General features: G+C 46.8%; 1 protein-coding gene across 7 annotated transcripts in view; it reads left to right on the top strand.

Annotated features, from left to right (window-relative positions):
* The window catches only part of Atp2b3 (ATPase plasma membrane Ca2+ transporting 3), a 72268-nt gene that overhangs the window by 29270 nt on the left and 25511 nt on the right, over positions 1-17487 (top strand). For 5 of the 7 annotated variants that reach the window (XM_005371821.3, XM_005371822.3, XM_026778339.1 and 2 more), the window contains 9 exons: positions 1373-1414; positions 3199-3363; positions 3997-4211; positions 4851-5093; positions 6182-6423; positions 12980-13214; positions 16561-16740; positions 16853-16940; positions 17342-17448. In XM_005371821.3, coding sequence (XP_005371878.1) covers positions 1373-1414; positions 3199-3363; positions 3997-4211; positions 4851-5093; positions 6182-6423; positions 12980-13214; positions 16561-16740; positions 16853-16940; positions 17342-17448 — 1517 coding nt within the window. The remainder of the gene's footprint in view (positions 1-1372; positions 1415-3198; positions 3364-3996; positions 4212-4850; positions 5094-6181; positions 6424-12979; positions 13215-16560; positions 16741-16852; positions 16941-17341; positions 17449-17487) is intronic. The other 2 variants (XM_005371824.3, XM_005371826.3) reach the window with 1 other exon arrangement.

The raw sequence follows: 17487 nt of genomic DNA, 5'->3' as shown, positions 1-17487 counted from the left end.
TGGCCAGTGCCCTCATCTTACTCCTATGGTTCTGTCAACCCACTGGGCATGCTCTGAAGCTGTTCCCTGTCAACCTGCCACCCTTACATTCTATTGCTATCTCTTCTCATGACTCCTATATGCCCTTTTCTTCCTGAGTCCTTCCCTCCCCTCCTGTGCTCTGCTTTACTCCAGGCTACCTCTTCTAGTCATGTTCACTTTGCTTCCTAGCACCAGTATTGGGAAGTTCACAACCCCCTGCAACTCCAGCTCCAGAGACCCCAAATGTCCTTTCCTGGCCTCCATTGTCACGGACACACACACAAATAAAAGAGACATAGGCACACGCATGCACTCACACATGCATGAACACACACACACAAACAAACAAATAAGTCTCTTTCACCTCTAAACTACCCCTAACCCACACAGGGGCCCTGGGCAATGAGGGTCCAATATATGATCTGCTTATGGTTGAAGATGTCTCTCTCATTCTTGGGACCCCAGATTGTGGTTCCATTGCCTAGAAGCTACCCGATACTCTGTCTTTTGATTCCCCAGTGACATGAGCTACTGGGTAGAAACTGATCCTGTGCAGGCAGATTCCTCCTTAAATGGAGACCAGTGAAGATGTGGCTCCCAGATAAACTCCTCTAACTGCCACCTGGGCTGTGCAACCCTCAGAAAGAGTGGCTGGCACTATGGGCTATACCCAACCTGAGGCTTCAGACAGAGCCACCTGGAGTCTAGTATTTGCACCTTCTCCCTAGTGCTGCTGGGTACTCACCACTTAGACCTCCTTTTCACAGTGGCTCTGGACCTACAGTTTGGATGTGCCCACCAGGGCCCTAAAACAGACAGAACCCTGTCCCTTTAAAGGACACACATCTAGTAGTGGCCTCAGAGAAGAGTACAGGGGTTGGGTTGGTTCAGGGCTTGGGAGTTACCTCCTGTTGGGTCTGAAAGATCAGATATATAAGGGAAGTACATACCTTAAGGCAGCGGGCCTTCCAGAAACTGTCAACAGCTACTCCACCTGACCCAGAAACCACCCAGGACTGGCTTTAGAGACTCACTGTGGAGCGGAGGTCAAGGCCCAGTGGGAAACACTGGGTAGGAGCTTGGCCCAGGAAGCCCAGAGTATATGCAGTTAACATGTTCTGGGAGGTACTGACAGATTGCTCCTGGAAAGTATAGGACATCAAGAAAGCCCATCCATAGGCAAGGTCATGGCTAGCAGCAATCAGGCCTTTCCTTTCCCTCCTCTACCCCATGGAGCTACAAACTGCTATATGTGCCCAAGTTCTTCCTACTTTCCTGTGCTTCTGTGTATGTCATGACCACATGGGTGTTCTCAAGTCTCTCCGTGTCTGTCATTCCTCTTCCATTGTAGGCAAGCAGCAGGATGGGGCGATGGACAGTAGCCAAACCAGAGGTAACGTGCGTGCATGGCTCAGGGCTGCTGAGGAGCTTGTTGGGAGGAGGGAGAGAAGGGGGAATGGGGAGGGACCACCTACTGCCAAGGAAGAAGCAGCACCTAAAGACAGGTGAGTGGGCCTCAAAGTCCCATCCTGGCTTGGCAGTGAAGGGGATACTCTTGGAGGATGCTCCAGTTTCTACCAGACACTGCTTCCATGAAGCCTAGATGAGCCACCTGGAAAATGACTGGTCAGGGCCAAGGCCACCAACATGGCTTGAACTTATTCATGTATGATAATTCCCCATGGACACCTGAGACCACTTTGGCCAGATAAGGAAACCGAGGCATAGAGAGGGTAACTTGTCAAAATCCCTAGGTGACAGTCCTATGACTTTTCCAGGTAAAAGGAGTTAGCCAAAGCCTGGAAGATAACCGAAATTGCTAGGGCTTTGTGGACTAGGAGGCATCTGGCTCTGGCCTTTGCTTGGTGGGATAACAGAAGGTAGGGACTCAAGGCTAGAGTGACCCAGCTAGGCAGGGTCTGCCATGTCCTGAAGGCTGCTAGGAGGAAAGAGCTATGGTAAGTAGTCTCGAACTGCCAGGTGAGGTGAAGGGATGCAGAATAAGAGGAAGACAAACTGAAGCCGGGTGGTGGCAGTGCACACCTAAAATCCAGCACTTGAGAGGCTGAGACAGGTAGATCTCTGTGAGTTTAAAGCCAGCCTGGTCTACAAAGTGAGTTCCAAGACAGGCTCCAAAGCTACAGAGAAACCTTGTCTCAAAAAAAGAAAAATAAAAAAGTGTAGAGTTGTGCTATGATAGCCATGGTCACCTTTAGCTGGGTGGCCGTGGTGCACACCTTTAATCCCAACACTCGGGAGACAGAGGCAGGCAGATTTCTGCTCTACAGAGCTAGTTCCAGGACAGCCAGAACTGCTACACAGAGAAACTCTGTCTAGAAAATCTAAAAAAGGAAGGAAGGAAGGAAGGAAGGAAGGAAGGAAGGAAGGAAGGAAGGAAGGAAGAAGACAAAAACAAAATGGGGGACACCCCTAGCAGTTGCTAGGTCAGGCAGTCCCTTCCTTAGGAAGAGTGGAGGAAGCAGGTGGAGTGGACATGGTTATTTTTGACAATGTAGCTGGAGAGTTTCGAGCCCAAGGACTGTGTAAAACTTGACAAAGAGAGAGAGATGAGGAATCCATGTCACCACCACAAAGGCAGCAATAATGAAAACTAAGGGGCCTATAAAGGTGGAGTGGAGCCATGTGATCTAAGAGGGAGGTAGGGAAATATCAGGAGGAACAGAACAGGTTTGCCCACAGAGGAGGTGAGCTGGGCAGGGTTATCTAGGCTAAGAGGAGCATACACTAGGGCCCCTTAGTGATCTTGAGGGGAAAATAGAAGTGGCTTGGATATCTGTGGGCAAATGAGTCAGATTTTGGTTCCAGAACATTCCTTGGACCAACCACAGGACTTCTTTCAGGTATTGAGCTTTGGGACATTACTGGACTGACCACCTTGTCTGTCACAAGTTCCTTATGCTAGTGTCTGTCCACCCTTCCCATAAAAGAACCATCGCTCTGTCCCACCTAGGACAACGCTGCAACTGCCTGCCTACCTCAGGAGGGCCTGGGCTTAGGATGCAATAGAAGCCTACAGATTCCCTTTGCAAAACTTGAAGTTAAAAGTGCTCCATTGAATCCCATATGATGAGACATGTCTTTCCTTGTGATAACCCTCTATAGCCCCTTTACCCTTGATAGGCCCTAACTTCAGCCAAGGGTTTTCTCTATGTACAGCTAAGAAGCAGGATGGGGCTGTTGCCATGGAAATGCAGCCCCTGAAGAGTGCTGAGGGTGGGGAAATGGAGGAACGAGAAAAGAAGAAAGCCAACGTACCCAAGAAGGAGAAGTCAGTTCTGCAAGGAAAGCTCACAAAACTCGCTGTGCAGATTGGGAAAGCAGGTATGTTCAAGCCAGAGATGGCATGCCAGGAGCCTGGGGGACACTGGGATCCTGGAAGGAATATGACTTCCAGATGCTGTGAGTGCAAAGGACAGAATATTGTCCTGGCCCTAGGAAAGCTCGCATACAGAGAAATAGATAATATTCCAGAAGAATGTTATATACTGTTGGGCCAGAGGTGCAGGCCAGAGCCAACCATGACTGCCAAGGTCTGGCTTAGCACCCTCCACCCCAATAAGGCCTAAGTCACACACTCATGTATTACCTAGCAAATCCCCTGATTCAAGGTTTCTGGCCACATCATAGTCAACAGGTAGCCAACTTCACCGAGAGCCTGCTGGCCAGAGCCCCAAAATATGAGGGTGGCTAGTACCTCACAGATGTACCTTTCATACCCTTAGCTTTCTGTTCTTTACCCCACACTGTCCTGGGGAACTAGAGCAAAGGCTACCCTAGGACCTCTCATTCCATGGAGTCATCCTTCAAGCTGTTTATCCCAAAAGGTACCCCAAATCCATCAAGCCCTTACAACGGCCCTGACTGGGCTCAGGCCAGCCATGGCTACCTTGCCCTGAACTTTTCTCCCTTCTCTCCTCTCACCTCTTGTGGCCCCTCTCCATCATGGCTGGACAGGGTTGGTGATGTCTGCCATCACTGTCATCATCCTGGTCCTCTACTTTGTGATTGAGACCTTCGTCGTGGATGGCCGGGTGTGGCTGGCAGAGTGCACACCTGTCTATGTGCAGTACTTTGTGAAGTTCTTCATTATCGGAGTCACTGTGCTGGTTGTGGCTGTCCCTGAGGGCCTGCCTCTTGCTGTCACTATCTCCTTGGCTTACTCTGTCAAGGTAATAATACTACTACTTACAACTAATTCCATCACACAGACCCCAAAACTAGAGTGGGATGTCATCAAAGCACCTTAGGTGTAGTGGGGACTAAAGAAGGCTAGGGATGCTAAAGGAAGGAAGGATACTGGCTGAGATGGACTTCGATAATACATCCTAACAGACAGTCCCACTGTACCACCCATCCCTTGGACACAGTGAAGGGAGCTAGAAAAGAAGCTGATGTTGAGAAAGACCTCACAGGGAGATTCAGAGGAGCCAAGACAAAAAAGAACTAGTGCTGCTTGTAGAGACAGAGACAGAGAGGCAGAGCCTTAGAAAAGGCTTTGGGCCACTGAGAAGCAGTTGGAGAGTAAAGAAGAACCAGGGGAGTGTGGAGAAGCACAGATGTAGGAGCCAATTGACGAGGGAGCTCTGGCAGAAAGCATCCAAGTCATTCATACAGAGAGTAGCTTCTTGGAAGCTCATTGTTCCCCATCTGATGACAGCCCTTGCATCTTACTCTCTCAGTTTGATTGCCACCCATCCCAGAGATGACCAAGGTCACCAAATGGACTGTTAGTATCACTCGCATTGCCTTTATCCTTATAAGTAAACAACTAAGTACCCCTCCCCACACTCCATCTTTGCTCTTTACAGAAAATGATGAAGGACAACAACCTGGTACGCCACCTGGATGCCTGTGAAACCATGGGCAATGCCACAGCCATCTGTTCTGACAAGACAGGCACACTTACCACCAATCGCATGACCGTGGTCCAGTCCTACCTAGGAGACACCCACTACAAAGAGATTCCAGCTCCCAGCGCCCTGACCCCCAAGATCCTTGACCTTCTGGTTCATGCCATCTCCATCAACAGTGCCTATACCACCAAAATACTAGTAAGCAAGGCTAGGAGGGCAGATGAGAGAAGGGGGCAGGACTGGTGCACGGCATGAGCTTCTTGAAGAGACTCACTGGGCTTACTTATAAATCTTGGGGTGCTGAGAAAGTAACTAAGTGGTATTGGTAAAGAATTTGCCTAGTGTACATGAAGTTTGCCCAAAATGGTTTGCCCCATCATACTATAAAAAGAAACACAGAACAGGGGAGAACAGATGGACTTTTTCATCAGGACCATTGGCTCCCCAATAATGGCATGAAGATTCATTATTAATTATGAAAGCTCAGCTGATAGCTTAAGCCTGTTTCTAACTATCTCTTACAACTTAAATTAACCCATTTCTATTAATTTACTTTCTGACTAATGGCTTTATTACCCCTTCTCTGTAGTGCACATCCTGCTTGTTCTGCATCCCTGGCATCTCTGCCTTCTTCTTCCCAGTATCCTCTCTGCCTAGAAATCCTGCCTAACTATTGGCCATTCAGTTTTCTTATTAAATCAATCAGAGTCACACATCTTTATAGTGTACAAAAAGAGTATTCCACAACAGAAATGCAAAAAACAAGGTTTAGGAGATATACCAGTCAGTAAATTGCTTGCCTTACAAGCATGAAGACTTGAATTTACTTACCAGAACCTATTTTAAAAAAAGCTAGGCAGAAGTCTGCTTGTACTTCCAGCACTGGGGAGGCAGAGACAGGCAGATATCAGGGGCTCCAGGTTAGTGACAGACCCCATCTCAACAAAACAAGAAAAACTACAGACTTTCAAGAAGAACCTTTAGGGTGCTGGTTGCCTTTGTCCCTGTCCTCCTGTCCTTGGCATTACAGAGTGCTCTTGATATTGAGTGAGATAGGTTGTTCTAGAAGTCCTTTCAAAGCATGCTAAATGATGGAAAACCTACCTATAAAGGGCCACTTTGCAGTCAAGTCATGGCCTGTGTAGTCAACAAGGGTAGCCTTACTCTGTTCCACGCCTCTGCCTCCTAGCTACATGATGATCAAAGCCAAATGGGAACCTTTGCTTTGGGGATGGAACAGAGGGTGCTCTGGGCCCTGATGCCAAGCTGACTGTCCTTTCCTACAGCCTCCAGAGAAGGAAGGCGCTCTCCCACGCCAAGTGGGCAACAAAACAGAGTGTGCTCTGTTGGGCTTCGTCCTGGACCTGAAACGAGACTTCCAACCTGTACGGGAGCAGATTCCAGAAGATAAGCTTTACAAAGTATACACCTTCAACTCAGTCCGCAAGTCCATGAGCACAGTTATCCGCATGCCTGATGGTGGCTTCCGCCTCTTCAGCAAGGGAGCCTCAGAGATCCTGCTCAAAAAGTAAGTGGGTAACAGGAAGGAGACAGGGGCTGGGTGGCTGAAAGCTAAAAGGGTACAAAATTTCTTGTTTTATTCTTATGATAAATAGATCTAACACAATATTGACCATGTTAGCCACTTTAAAGTATATAGTTCAGTAGCATTAAGTATACTCCTAATGTTTGCAGTCATCACCTGTAGGCGGAGGCTGTTCATTTGTTCCCAGACACCCAGACCTGAAATAATCACACAGAGACTATATTAATTGCAATACTGTTTGGTCAATAGCTTAAGTATATTTCTAGCTAGTTCTTACATCTTAAATTATCCTGTTTCTATTTTATATTTTACAACAAGGTTGAGGCCTACTGGTAAAGTTCTGGCATCTGTGTCCTTCGGTGACTACATGGCATCTCCTTGACTCCACCTACTTTCTATATCCCTGTTTGAATTTCTCACCTGGCTTTACTCTGTTAAGCCATTGGCTGAAGGCAGCTTTTTTATTAACCAATGGCAATAAAATACATTCACAGCATACAGATGGGAATCCTATATCATTATCACCACTATGGAACTCCAAAAGAGCTCCATTACCCCCAAAAGAAACACTAGGCCCTACTAAGGAGATTTTCCTGCCCCCTCTCTACCTCTGAAAACTTCTGGCCTGTCCTTGTGGTTTCACCTACCCCAGAGACTTCATAAAAGTGGAATTCTGTACTTTGTACCTTTTGCGTCTAGCTTCTATCATAGTTCATAATGTCCTCAAAGTTCCTTTATCAGAACTCCACTCCCATTTGAAGGCTGAGCAACCTTCCATTGTATGGATGACACCACATTTGGTTCAGCCATTCGTCTATTGTCAGACACCCAGATTCTCTCTACATTTGGGCTCTTGTCATTCAAGCACAGGTACTAGTTTGAACACACACACACACACACACACACACACACACACACTGTCAACCCTTTGGGGTATGCACTGTATCAGAATACTTGTTCTAGCTGCATCAGATGATGAGTCAGGAAGATATCTTGAATCTAGGAGTTTGAGGCCAACATGAGCAACATGGGGAGGCCCTCTCCTCCAACCACCACCAAAAAAGGAGAGAAATCAACTCACAGAAGATTTATTTAGAATTATAATTTTAAAAGTTCAGTCCATGGTCAGTTGCCCCACTGCCCATGGAGCTGTGACAGGATGAACCACCATGGCAAGGAGTATATGGTGAAGCAAAAGGCTAGGAAAAGAACAAGGAAGAGGAAGAGACCATAGTACCACAAATCTCTTCAAGAGTAATGAAGATCCCCCAATGACCTAAAACTTTCCTAAAATGTCCCCATGTTAAAGATTGTACCACCTCCTAACAGCATGAAAGTGGAGATCAACCATTTGATCATCCCTTCCCCTCAAACTGTCCACTCCTAAGATTCCTCCATGTCTTAACTGTTCCAAAAGTCTAAGTTCAAAGTCTCATTCGCACTTAGTATTGAGTCCCTAAATATTCAAACAACAATTATTTTAACATACAATGGCACAGAGTCAATATTCCCATTCAAAAAGGCAGGAATGGAAGGAAGCATAGTGAGTGTAGATTGAACCAAAGCAAAACAGAAAATGAAAAACTTGTGACTCCATGTCCAATAGCATCTGAGCCATGTGGTGATGTGCTAAGAGCTACAAAGGCCTTAGGCAGCCCTACCTCTCTGGTTCTGGTTCTCTCTCTCTCTCTCTCTCTCTCTCTCTCTCTCTCTCTCTCTCTCTTTCTCTCTCTCTCTCTCTGTGCATTTCCTATTTCCTACAGTTTTCTTCAGCAGGAGTTACATAGTGTGAGAATCTGTAACTTCCTGCACTCTCTCCGGTAGCTTCAGCCTCACACTCACAGCTGTGCGCACTGCCTAGAGGGATCCTGACACAACCACACATCTATCTCCTGGCTCCCCAGACTTTCCTTTAAAATCCAGGTGAAAACATCCACAACTCTGCAACGCTTGCATTCTGAACCTCTGCAGAGTCACCACATGGGAGATGCCAAGGCCTTCCACTAGTTTGAGCTACATCTGGACCCACTTGAACCTCGGCTGCAGTGACTTCTGGGTTTCTTCCTGGGTGAATGAGTAGGACAAGCAGGACATCCTAGAGCTGTCCCCTCAAAAGACTCTGCCTAGAAAGTCTTCAAAAGCAATTAGTATTTATGCATCCCTGAACTGTGGTGGCTGTGGCCTTGCTCATTTCTGAGATTCTGTCCAGACATCGTTCCTAAAGTATCAGGGTAATGGTTGCCCTTTTGAGATAGCACTACCACTTCAGCAATGTCCTCTTGCCTGGAACATTATAGCACATCTTCTCTGGATAAAACTGCAAATCTTCTTTTAAAAACTCTTAAAATTACATTTGTGTGTGTGTGTGTGTGTGTGTGTTTATGCACACACACAATATGTGGAGACCAGAAGACAATGTGGGTCCTGGAGATCAAAGGAAGTCATCATGCCTGAAGGCAAATGCCTTTACCTGATGAACCATCTCACCAGGCCTCTCTTCCTTCTTACTCTGATTACATTAAATTAGGCTTAAAAAAAAAAAACAACAACCACAGACTGAATGTTGGGATGCTTGAAATTTCCTCTGCCAGATTAATTAATCTACCCTCCTTTACATTTAACCTCACGCTGAGTGTGAGGGCATGGACGAAAGTGTAGACAAGATCTTTTCCATAGCATAATACAAATGGTTTCCAGTCCAATTATCAATCCTCGTTCTCATCTGCAAGCTTGCAAGCACAGGCTTTACTGTTTGCATCCCTATCAGCATTCTAGTCCTCTGAGTTCCCAACAGAGCTACCTGTTAAACTCTGCTTACAATTTAGTTCTTAAATACTAGTAAGGATGAGGAGATATTAGAATATTTCTATGTTGCTGGTGGCAACATAAAATAGTATTATTGCCATGCCAGTGGAGGTAACTCAGCTGTTTAAAGAGCTTGCCACACCAAGCAAAAAGATCATTATTCCAGCCAGGTGGTGGCACACACCTTTACTCCCATCACTTAGGAGGCAGAGGCAGGTGGATCTCTGAGTTCCAAAGCCAGCCTGCTCTACAGAGAGAGTGTCAGGACATGTAAGGCTGTTACACAGAGAAACCCTGTCTCCAAAACAAACAAACAAACAAAAAACAAGAAGAAAAAAGGTAGGTATGTAACTTGGTCCTTGGAGAGAAGGGAAGGGGCAATGTGGTAGTTAGAGAGACACACAGATAACTGGATTTCATTGGCCAGCTATTCTAGCCAAGTAGATGAGCTCCAGGTTCAGTGAAAAACCCTATCCAAAGAAATAAGGTGGAGAGTAACCGAGAGGAAGACATCCAAGGTGACCTTCGTCTCACACGTGCACACACCCACAGACACATGTGCATATACTACACACACACACACACCACATACTAATAGTATCATTTTGGAAAATATTTTTATATTTTATATGGTTTCTCAGGAAGTTAAACATGGCACTACCATGTGACCCAGCTGTTTTATTTCTTGGCATATGCTTGGTAATTCACTGATTGTCACCTTGACTGTACTGAGGGATATTTAGAAAACTGATACCTAGAACTAGGATCATTGCTGTCACCATGCCTGATCCTGTGAAGGAAAACTTAGGATTGACTTGTAATAAGAGTTAGGAACATTTGGAAGCATACACTAGAAAGTTGTCTGTCTTTTGTTGTGTTTTTAAAAATCCTTGCTGCCAGGCGGTGGTGGTGCACGCCTTTAATCCCAGCACTCGGGAGGCAGAGGCAGGTGGATCTCTGTGAGTTTGAGACCAGCCTGGTCTACAAGAGCTAGTTCCAGGACAGGCTCCAAAGCTACAGAGAAACCCTGTCTCGAAAAACCCAAAATAAATAAATAAATAAATAAATAAATAAATAAATAAATAAATAAATAAATATCCTTGCTGTATACTGACTACTAAATCCTCATCAAACATATAATTTGCTCTTTTCACTCTCCTTACAGTGCCTGTAGATGCACAGATATTTTCAAATCATGATGAAATGCAATTTGTCTGTTTTTGCTGTTGATGTTTATGTGGGTTGCTTTTGGCTTACTTTGTTATCTTTAGTTTTTATTCCATTTATTTATTTTTAAATTATTGTTGATTTATGTGTATGGATGGTTTGCCTACATGTATGCCTATGTACCAAGCATGTTTTGTGCCCATGGAGATCAGTGGGGGCATTGGATCCCCTGGAACTGGGGTTACACTCGTTATGAGCTACCATGTGAGTGCTGGAAATCAATCCAGGGTCCTCTGAACAAACAGCTACTACTCTTAACAACTGAGCCACCTTTCCAGCCCCTATTTTTTTCAATATATGTGAGGTTTTTCCTATATGTATGGCTGTGCAGCACATGCATGCAGTGCCTGTGGAAACCAGAAGGGGCATCAGACCCCCCTGAACTGGAGTTACAGGTAATTAAGTAGGTGCTGGGAATCAAACCCCTATCCTCTGTAAGAGTAGCCAGTGTTCTTAACTGCTGAGCCATCTCTCTTGTGCCTACTATATTATTTATTGTTTGTGTGACTTCATGTGTGTCACACACATGCATATGTACACACAAGTGGAAGTCACAAGACAACCTATAAGAGACTGTTCTCTCCCTCTACCATGTGGGTCCCCAGGATTGAACTCAGGTCATCAGGCAGAAATCAAGCACCTTGACCCTTTAGGCCATCTCACCTGTCCCCATTTGGTTTGTTTTCTGAGACAGTCTCCACTCTATAGCCCAGGCTAGCTTGGAACTTGCGGTCTTTCTGCCTTAGCTTCTCGAGTTCAGGAAAAACAGGCATGTGCTACTATATTTGTAGTGGGGTTTCTTTCAGAGATGATAAAAATATTCGAAAGCTGACTGTGGTTATGTTTGTGTGCGTCTGAAGATATACTAAAAATTGCTGAGTTGTATACATTAAATGGGTGAATTGTATGGTTTGTGACTTGTATCTCAATGAAGAAGAAGGAAGCATCTCTGCTTCTCCTACTCCTTCTCATCCTGCATACTTCCCCTTGCTCTTGGCCTTTCTCTTTTCCTGAATCCCTCTGCCTCATGCACATGGCTTTTGTCATCTACTCTCAAGGCCTTGAAAACAGAATCTCCAATAGGACACCAGGGTTCTCTGCCCCCAGGCTCAGTCTGTTCAGTCTGCCCCGTGCTCTCAGCAGATCTGACCACCAAATACATCCCTACTTGGTTGCCTTACTCAGAATACTGTCCCCAAACAGCCCAGTCAGCCTTTGCAGCCCATAGTGAAGGACACCTCTCACCTGAAGCACTCCCTACTGGGGTAAGATGAAATGCTACATTTGAAGGCCCTGGTTCTCTTTCTGTGCTGCTCCTTTGATGGGTACTGAGGCTGCCTACCAGCCACTCTGCCCTTTGCTGACTGGGACATAAGGAAGTTACTACTCTGTCCTGCCAGCTCAGCCTCCTCATATAATATGGGGATTCTGGAAATATGAACCTCCTGGGAGTGTTGAGAATTACATGAATGAATCCATGACCCTATGAAGATGTCAGTCTATGGTGGCTTTTGTTAGTTTCTCTCTGTCACCCCTCCCCCAACCTTGATAGCCAGCTTTGCCAGTCTCATGGCACCTTCCAAATAAGGCTCCATTAAGTTTAAACATAACTTTGCTGTAGCTGCCTTCCCTAGACCTGTCCCCTTTGAAGCTCCCAGACTGTCAGAACTGGGGCTGAGGCAGCTACTGCCACATGTTGTTCCTGCTCCACTCTCTCAGAGGACTGTCCATTACTTTTGGGTTCCACCTACATTCCACACCCTTGTCCTATAGAGTCTGTAGGGGAGCTATCATAAGCTTCAGGCTTCCACCCCTCACCTGGCTATCTTAGCCAACCAGGGTGTGAGTGTTCATAGGTTGCTGTAACAAATGGCCCTATGATGGCTTAAGATAACAAAGTCTTAGACTGATGAGATAAATGAATTGGTAAAGTTCTTGCCTCAAAAGCACAAGGATCACTGAGTGTGATCCTCAGAAGTCATGTAAAAAGCTGGGTGTGGTAATCCTTATAATTCCAACCCTGGGAGGGCAGAGCAGAGATGGTTGATCCTTGGGGCTCTCTGACCAGTTAGCCTACCTTACTCGGCAAGCGTAGGCCAGTGAACGAACCTGTCTCTAACACAAAACAAATAACAACAGGTGGACAGTGACTGAGGAACAATACCCTAGTTTTGACTTTTGATTTACACACACACACTAACATAAATTTATTACTTCACATTTCTAGTGGCCAGAAATCGAAAGTCGAGGCGTGGGCCAGCTGTGCTCTCTCTGAGAGTGGGAAGGGAGGATCTTTGCTTGCCTCTCCCTAATTTTGATGCTTAGAAGGCATCACTCCTATTTCTTACCTGTGGTCACATTACCTTCTCCCTGTTTGTACACATCTGCATCCTCTGTTCTTTAGAATATCACTGGTTAAAGTCCCATCATAATCCAGTATGACTAGCACTATTTCCTCTTGTTCACTCCCTATTCCTACCTCACCCTACCACCCCTCCCCTGCCAGGTGTACCAACATCTTAAACAGCAATGGTGAACTCCGTGGATTCCGTCCTCGGGACCGGGATGACATGGTCAAGAAGATCATTGAGCCTATGGCTTGTGATGGCCTCCGCACCATCTGCATTGCCTACAGGGACTTCTCTGCAATCCAGGAGCCTGACTGGGACAATGAGAATGAGGTGGTGGGTGAGCTTACCTGCATAGCCGTCGTGGGCATCGAGGATCCTGTGCGACCTGAGGTAGCTGCCCCTTTTCTGGGAACTGCTCTAATAAATATTCCCCAGGTTCAAGGTTGTTCTATAGGTGACAGGGTGGCTTTTTCCACCCTGGACTTCCACACTATAGGCTTGGGACACAAACATGCGTGGTGGGAGTCACTTTCTTCTGACTTTGCAAGATGTCACACCTCTTCCCACCCTATTTATAGATAGAGCAGCCTGGAAAACAGAGACTTGGAGTCCCTCAGGCCCATGGGACCTTCCTCAGTGCTTTTGATGCCCTTGCCAAGGCCTCTTGTCCTTGACCTATGGGAGCTCCGTGGGCCTGCCTGTCCTCTGGACAAGGCTCACACTCCACTTCTCCTGAGTGTCTGTAGGACCAAGTGATTGAAGGCCCAGATGAGGGGAACTGAAGAACTGGAAACAGCTGAATTGGGTGGTTTGGGGACATGGTGAGCAATTGTCAGTCAAAGGCTTAATTGTGTCTGAATGAGACTAAGGGCACATCCATGGAGATGTCAACTAGGCATATAACTGTGGGAATGGAGAGCTTAGAGCATACGTTCTGACTGGAAAGACATCCTAGAAACATCTTCCTGTGCATGTGAAGTCACTGAGAGTAGCTTCCAGTGATAGAGGCCAGATGTAGGGGAGGGGATGGTTCTCAAGGGTCATATGGGTGAAGCAAGCATAGAATGAAACAGGTTGTCTGTCTATTGATGGTCTTGACATTGGGAGGTCACTGAAGCCTTTGACCCAAACACATTTTATGTGATGTTTGTATTTCTTGGTCTTTGAAGATGGGAGATTCTTGTGAGTGGATCCTGAAGAAAAGACTGTGAAAGGGCCCTCTATCTTCCCAGCCCTGTCTGCTGGTATCTGCCTCATGTTAGACTACCTTGATTCTACCCATTAGCCTGAAAGCACATATCTGTGGGAACTGCTCTGGAGCTTTGGGTAGGACAAGGAAGGAGAAACTTTGCATACAAGGTCACAAAGCAAAGGTTCTAAAGCAAATACTCCCCACATCTAAAGAATGGCCACGGGTCACTGTCAACTGTATATCCTTGTATTCATTGGGAATGGTGTGAGAGCTAGAGTCAGTACAAGAGACCTAGGCTGGGCTGGCAGCAAAGTGAGCCCCAGGGCCAGCAATACAATAATATTTTTGCAAGTTTTCACCTCAGGATATGTGAAACACAGACAAGTGTTAAGAAAGATATAACCAGGACCTAGCCTCAGTGGATACTACGGGGCAGGGGTGGTCCAGGGTTGAAGCTCAGGACAAGAAGAATGTATCTCAGTTTAGGTGATAACTGAGGGATCCAGGGAACAAGGATAGCTCCTCTGTGACTTAAAATGGCTGAGAAGGAGTGCTGGGTGGTAGTGGTGGTTCATGCCTTTAATCTCAGCACTCGGGAGGCAGAAGCAGGCAGATCTCAATGAGTTTGAGACCAGCCTGAGTCTACAAGAGCTAGTTCCAGGACAGCTAAGACTGTTACACAGAGAAGAATCTCTGTCTCTAATTCCCCACCCCCAAAAAAAGTGGCTAAGAGGGAGTTCAGCAATAATGTTACTGGGAGACCAGACATCAGGTCCTGGCTCTGGGGCAAGCACAAGGGATCAGCGAAATCTCCATGAGTCTTAGCCAAACTCTCTGGGCATTGGAGAACACAGGAATGCCACCAGAGGGGGGAAGAGAGCTGTGTCTAGAGAAGTCCCACAGATGAATACTAGACCCAGGAACTGTAGAAGACAGGAGACTGGTCAGAGCAGACGAGGAGAGAACAGTCTTTCCTACAAGGTAGGGTATCTTCTGGGGTGGTGTCCCTGCCACCTGGCTGGGAGGCTGAGAACTTGGAGACTGAGTATGTGGGTGGGCCTTGGAGTGGTGGCTGCACCTGGACCCTGGGGTAACTCTGTTCAAAGTTCCCAGATTCCAGATTCAACATGGTCACCTGGAAGCAGCAGAGAAGGCGGCTTCCAGCCAGTTTGGGAAATGAAGCTGCAGAGCACCTTACACCCCTACTTGAGAGGAAGTTCTCTATACTCAAGGTCTTATGGAGCACCTTAAGACCCTAAGAGAACAGAATGTGTTCTTGAGACTTAGCATAAATAAGAAGACACATCACACACACACATACACACAGAGAGAGAGACAGAGACAGAGACAGAGGCAGAGGCAGTGAGTAAGCTACCATTCTATCCGAGGTATGTCTGTCCTTCCCTGTCACTTAACAGTTCTGGCTTTGATTATCAGATCACTATAAAAGCCTTCAATAGGGACACTCTGTTCTTGTTTGCCACAGTCTACTTCTTTCCTGATCCTGACTATCCCCAAACTTCTCTGTTCCTCTTGCCCACCCTGCCTCCTCTAGGCTCACTAGTTCAGGCAATTAGGCCAAATCTAGAGATGTCCTACATTCTTTCCCCTCGGGTTCAGCAGACAGCCCACCACTGTTCACGGGGTACGCACCAAGGAAGTCAAAGACCTAGACCTCTCCTCATCCAACTCTTCAAACACTGAGCTGGCCTTTCTCCTCCTCAGTGTGTATGCTATTCCATCCGGCCTTGTCTGCGGCCCCAGGGCCTGAAGGGCCACAAATACCATGTGTTTGGAAATTGTCCTTCCCATCTGCCCACTACTTGTTACGATGCTGCAAGGCCCAGGCTGGTCTCATGGCTTCCCACCCTCTTGTCCTGTTTTGTGCTTTGTGCTTGGGGTTCTCTTTCTCCTTCATTAGTTCTAGAACCTACTATGTTATTTGAAAAAGAAATGCAGGCATTGTAATCCCAATTAATGTCCCACTCCCTCTAGTGAGTACTTTATATAAAAGCTACAGCTGAGCCGGGCGGTGGTGGCACACGCCTATAATCCCAGCACTCGGGAGGCAGAGGCAGGCGGATCTCTGTGAGTTCGAGACCAGCCTGGTCTACAGAGCTAGCTCCAGGACAGGCTCCAAAGCCACAGAGAAACCCTGTCTCGAAAAACAAAAAAAAAAAAAAAGCTACAGCTGAGACAAAGATTAATTCCTGAGGAAAATGGTTGAGTTCTATGCTGAAAAACCGAAACAAACTAGACAAGAGTGGGAGGAGTTCAGCACAGCTGGGTCTAAGTCACTGCTCATCCTGTGAGCAGCCACAGTGAAGGAGATGTCAGGGACAGTGGGCTGGGGGGCTGGGGTGGGTACCTGCCCACTGCAGGCCATCCTCTGAACTGCTTCAGACCACACTCCACAGACCCTGCCCTTGAACAATAGGCTTTACTATACTTCCATATTTGTTGGAAGTTGGAATTCTGCAAATCTGTACCAGACACAAAATATGGGCTTGTCTTGCCAGCCCCACCCATTCTTATATCTCCCAGGTTCCTGAAGCCATTCGCAAATGCCAGCGTGCTGGCATCACAGTCCGTATGGTGACTGGAGACAACATCAACACTGCCCGGGCTATTGCAGCTAAGTGTGGCATCATCCACCCAGGTGAAGACTTCCTGTGCCTGGAGGGGAAGGAATTCAACAGAAGGATTCGAAACGAGAAAGGCGAGGTAGCTCCCTGCATCTGTCCCGGGCTGCTGCTTCTCCCATCCCTCTCCCATCACTACCAGCCACAGTGCCTGTCTGCAGCCTAGACGCTGAGGCCTCCATTATTTTCTCCAGATAGAACAGGAGCGGCTAGACAAGGTGTGGCCCAAGCTGCGAGTGCTTGCCCGGTCATCTCCCACTGACAAACACACGCTGGTCAAAGGTAACCAAATGTGTTCACCCTCTTCAACATGTGATTGTCTCTGGCATCCCTGAATGTTGTCACCTGCTCTTAGATTCTAGGGTGGAAGATTCTAAAGACTATGACTAGAAAACATCAAACTAATAATGGCTCATAGAAGCAGCCCTTCATTGGAACAAATGGGGAAACCAAGGCTGGGACAGGGAGACAATCATTCAGTTCACGCAGTGTGGGACCTTCCCTTCTACCAAATCTTGCCAGCCTATGTTACTGAGCAAAGGACCTTGGTGGAAGTAGAGGGATGAAGTTACCCCATTAAAGCCTGAGGACTTGACCCCATGAGTGACAAGGAGCATAGAAGCAGGCCATACCAAACATTGGCAGATACCTTCAACCCTACCCTAACCCATTCTGTGTTCCAGGCATTATTGACAGCACAACTGGTGAGCAGAGGCAGGTGGTGGCTGTGACTGGGGATGGTACCAATGATGGGCCAGCTCTCAAAAAGGCAGATGTGGGCTTCGCCATGGTAAGCCATCTGGTGCCAGACCAGTTTATCACACAGATG

The sequence above is a fragment of the Microtus ochrogaster genome, unplaced genomic scaffold (genome assembly GCF_000317375.1).
Source record: "Microtus ochrogaster isolate Prairie Vole_2 unplaced genomic scaffold, MicOch1.0 UNK129, whole genome shotgun sequence".
In the NCBI taxonomy this organism is placed as follows: Eukaryota; Metazoa; Chordata; class Mammalia; order Rodentia; family Cricetidae; genus Microtus; species Microtus ochrogaster.
This window is presented reverse-complemented; position numbering and strand designations above follow the sequence as displayed.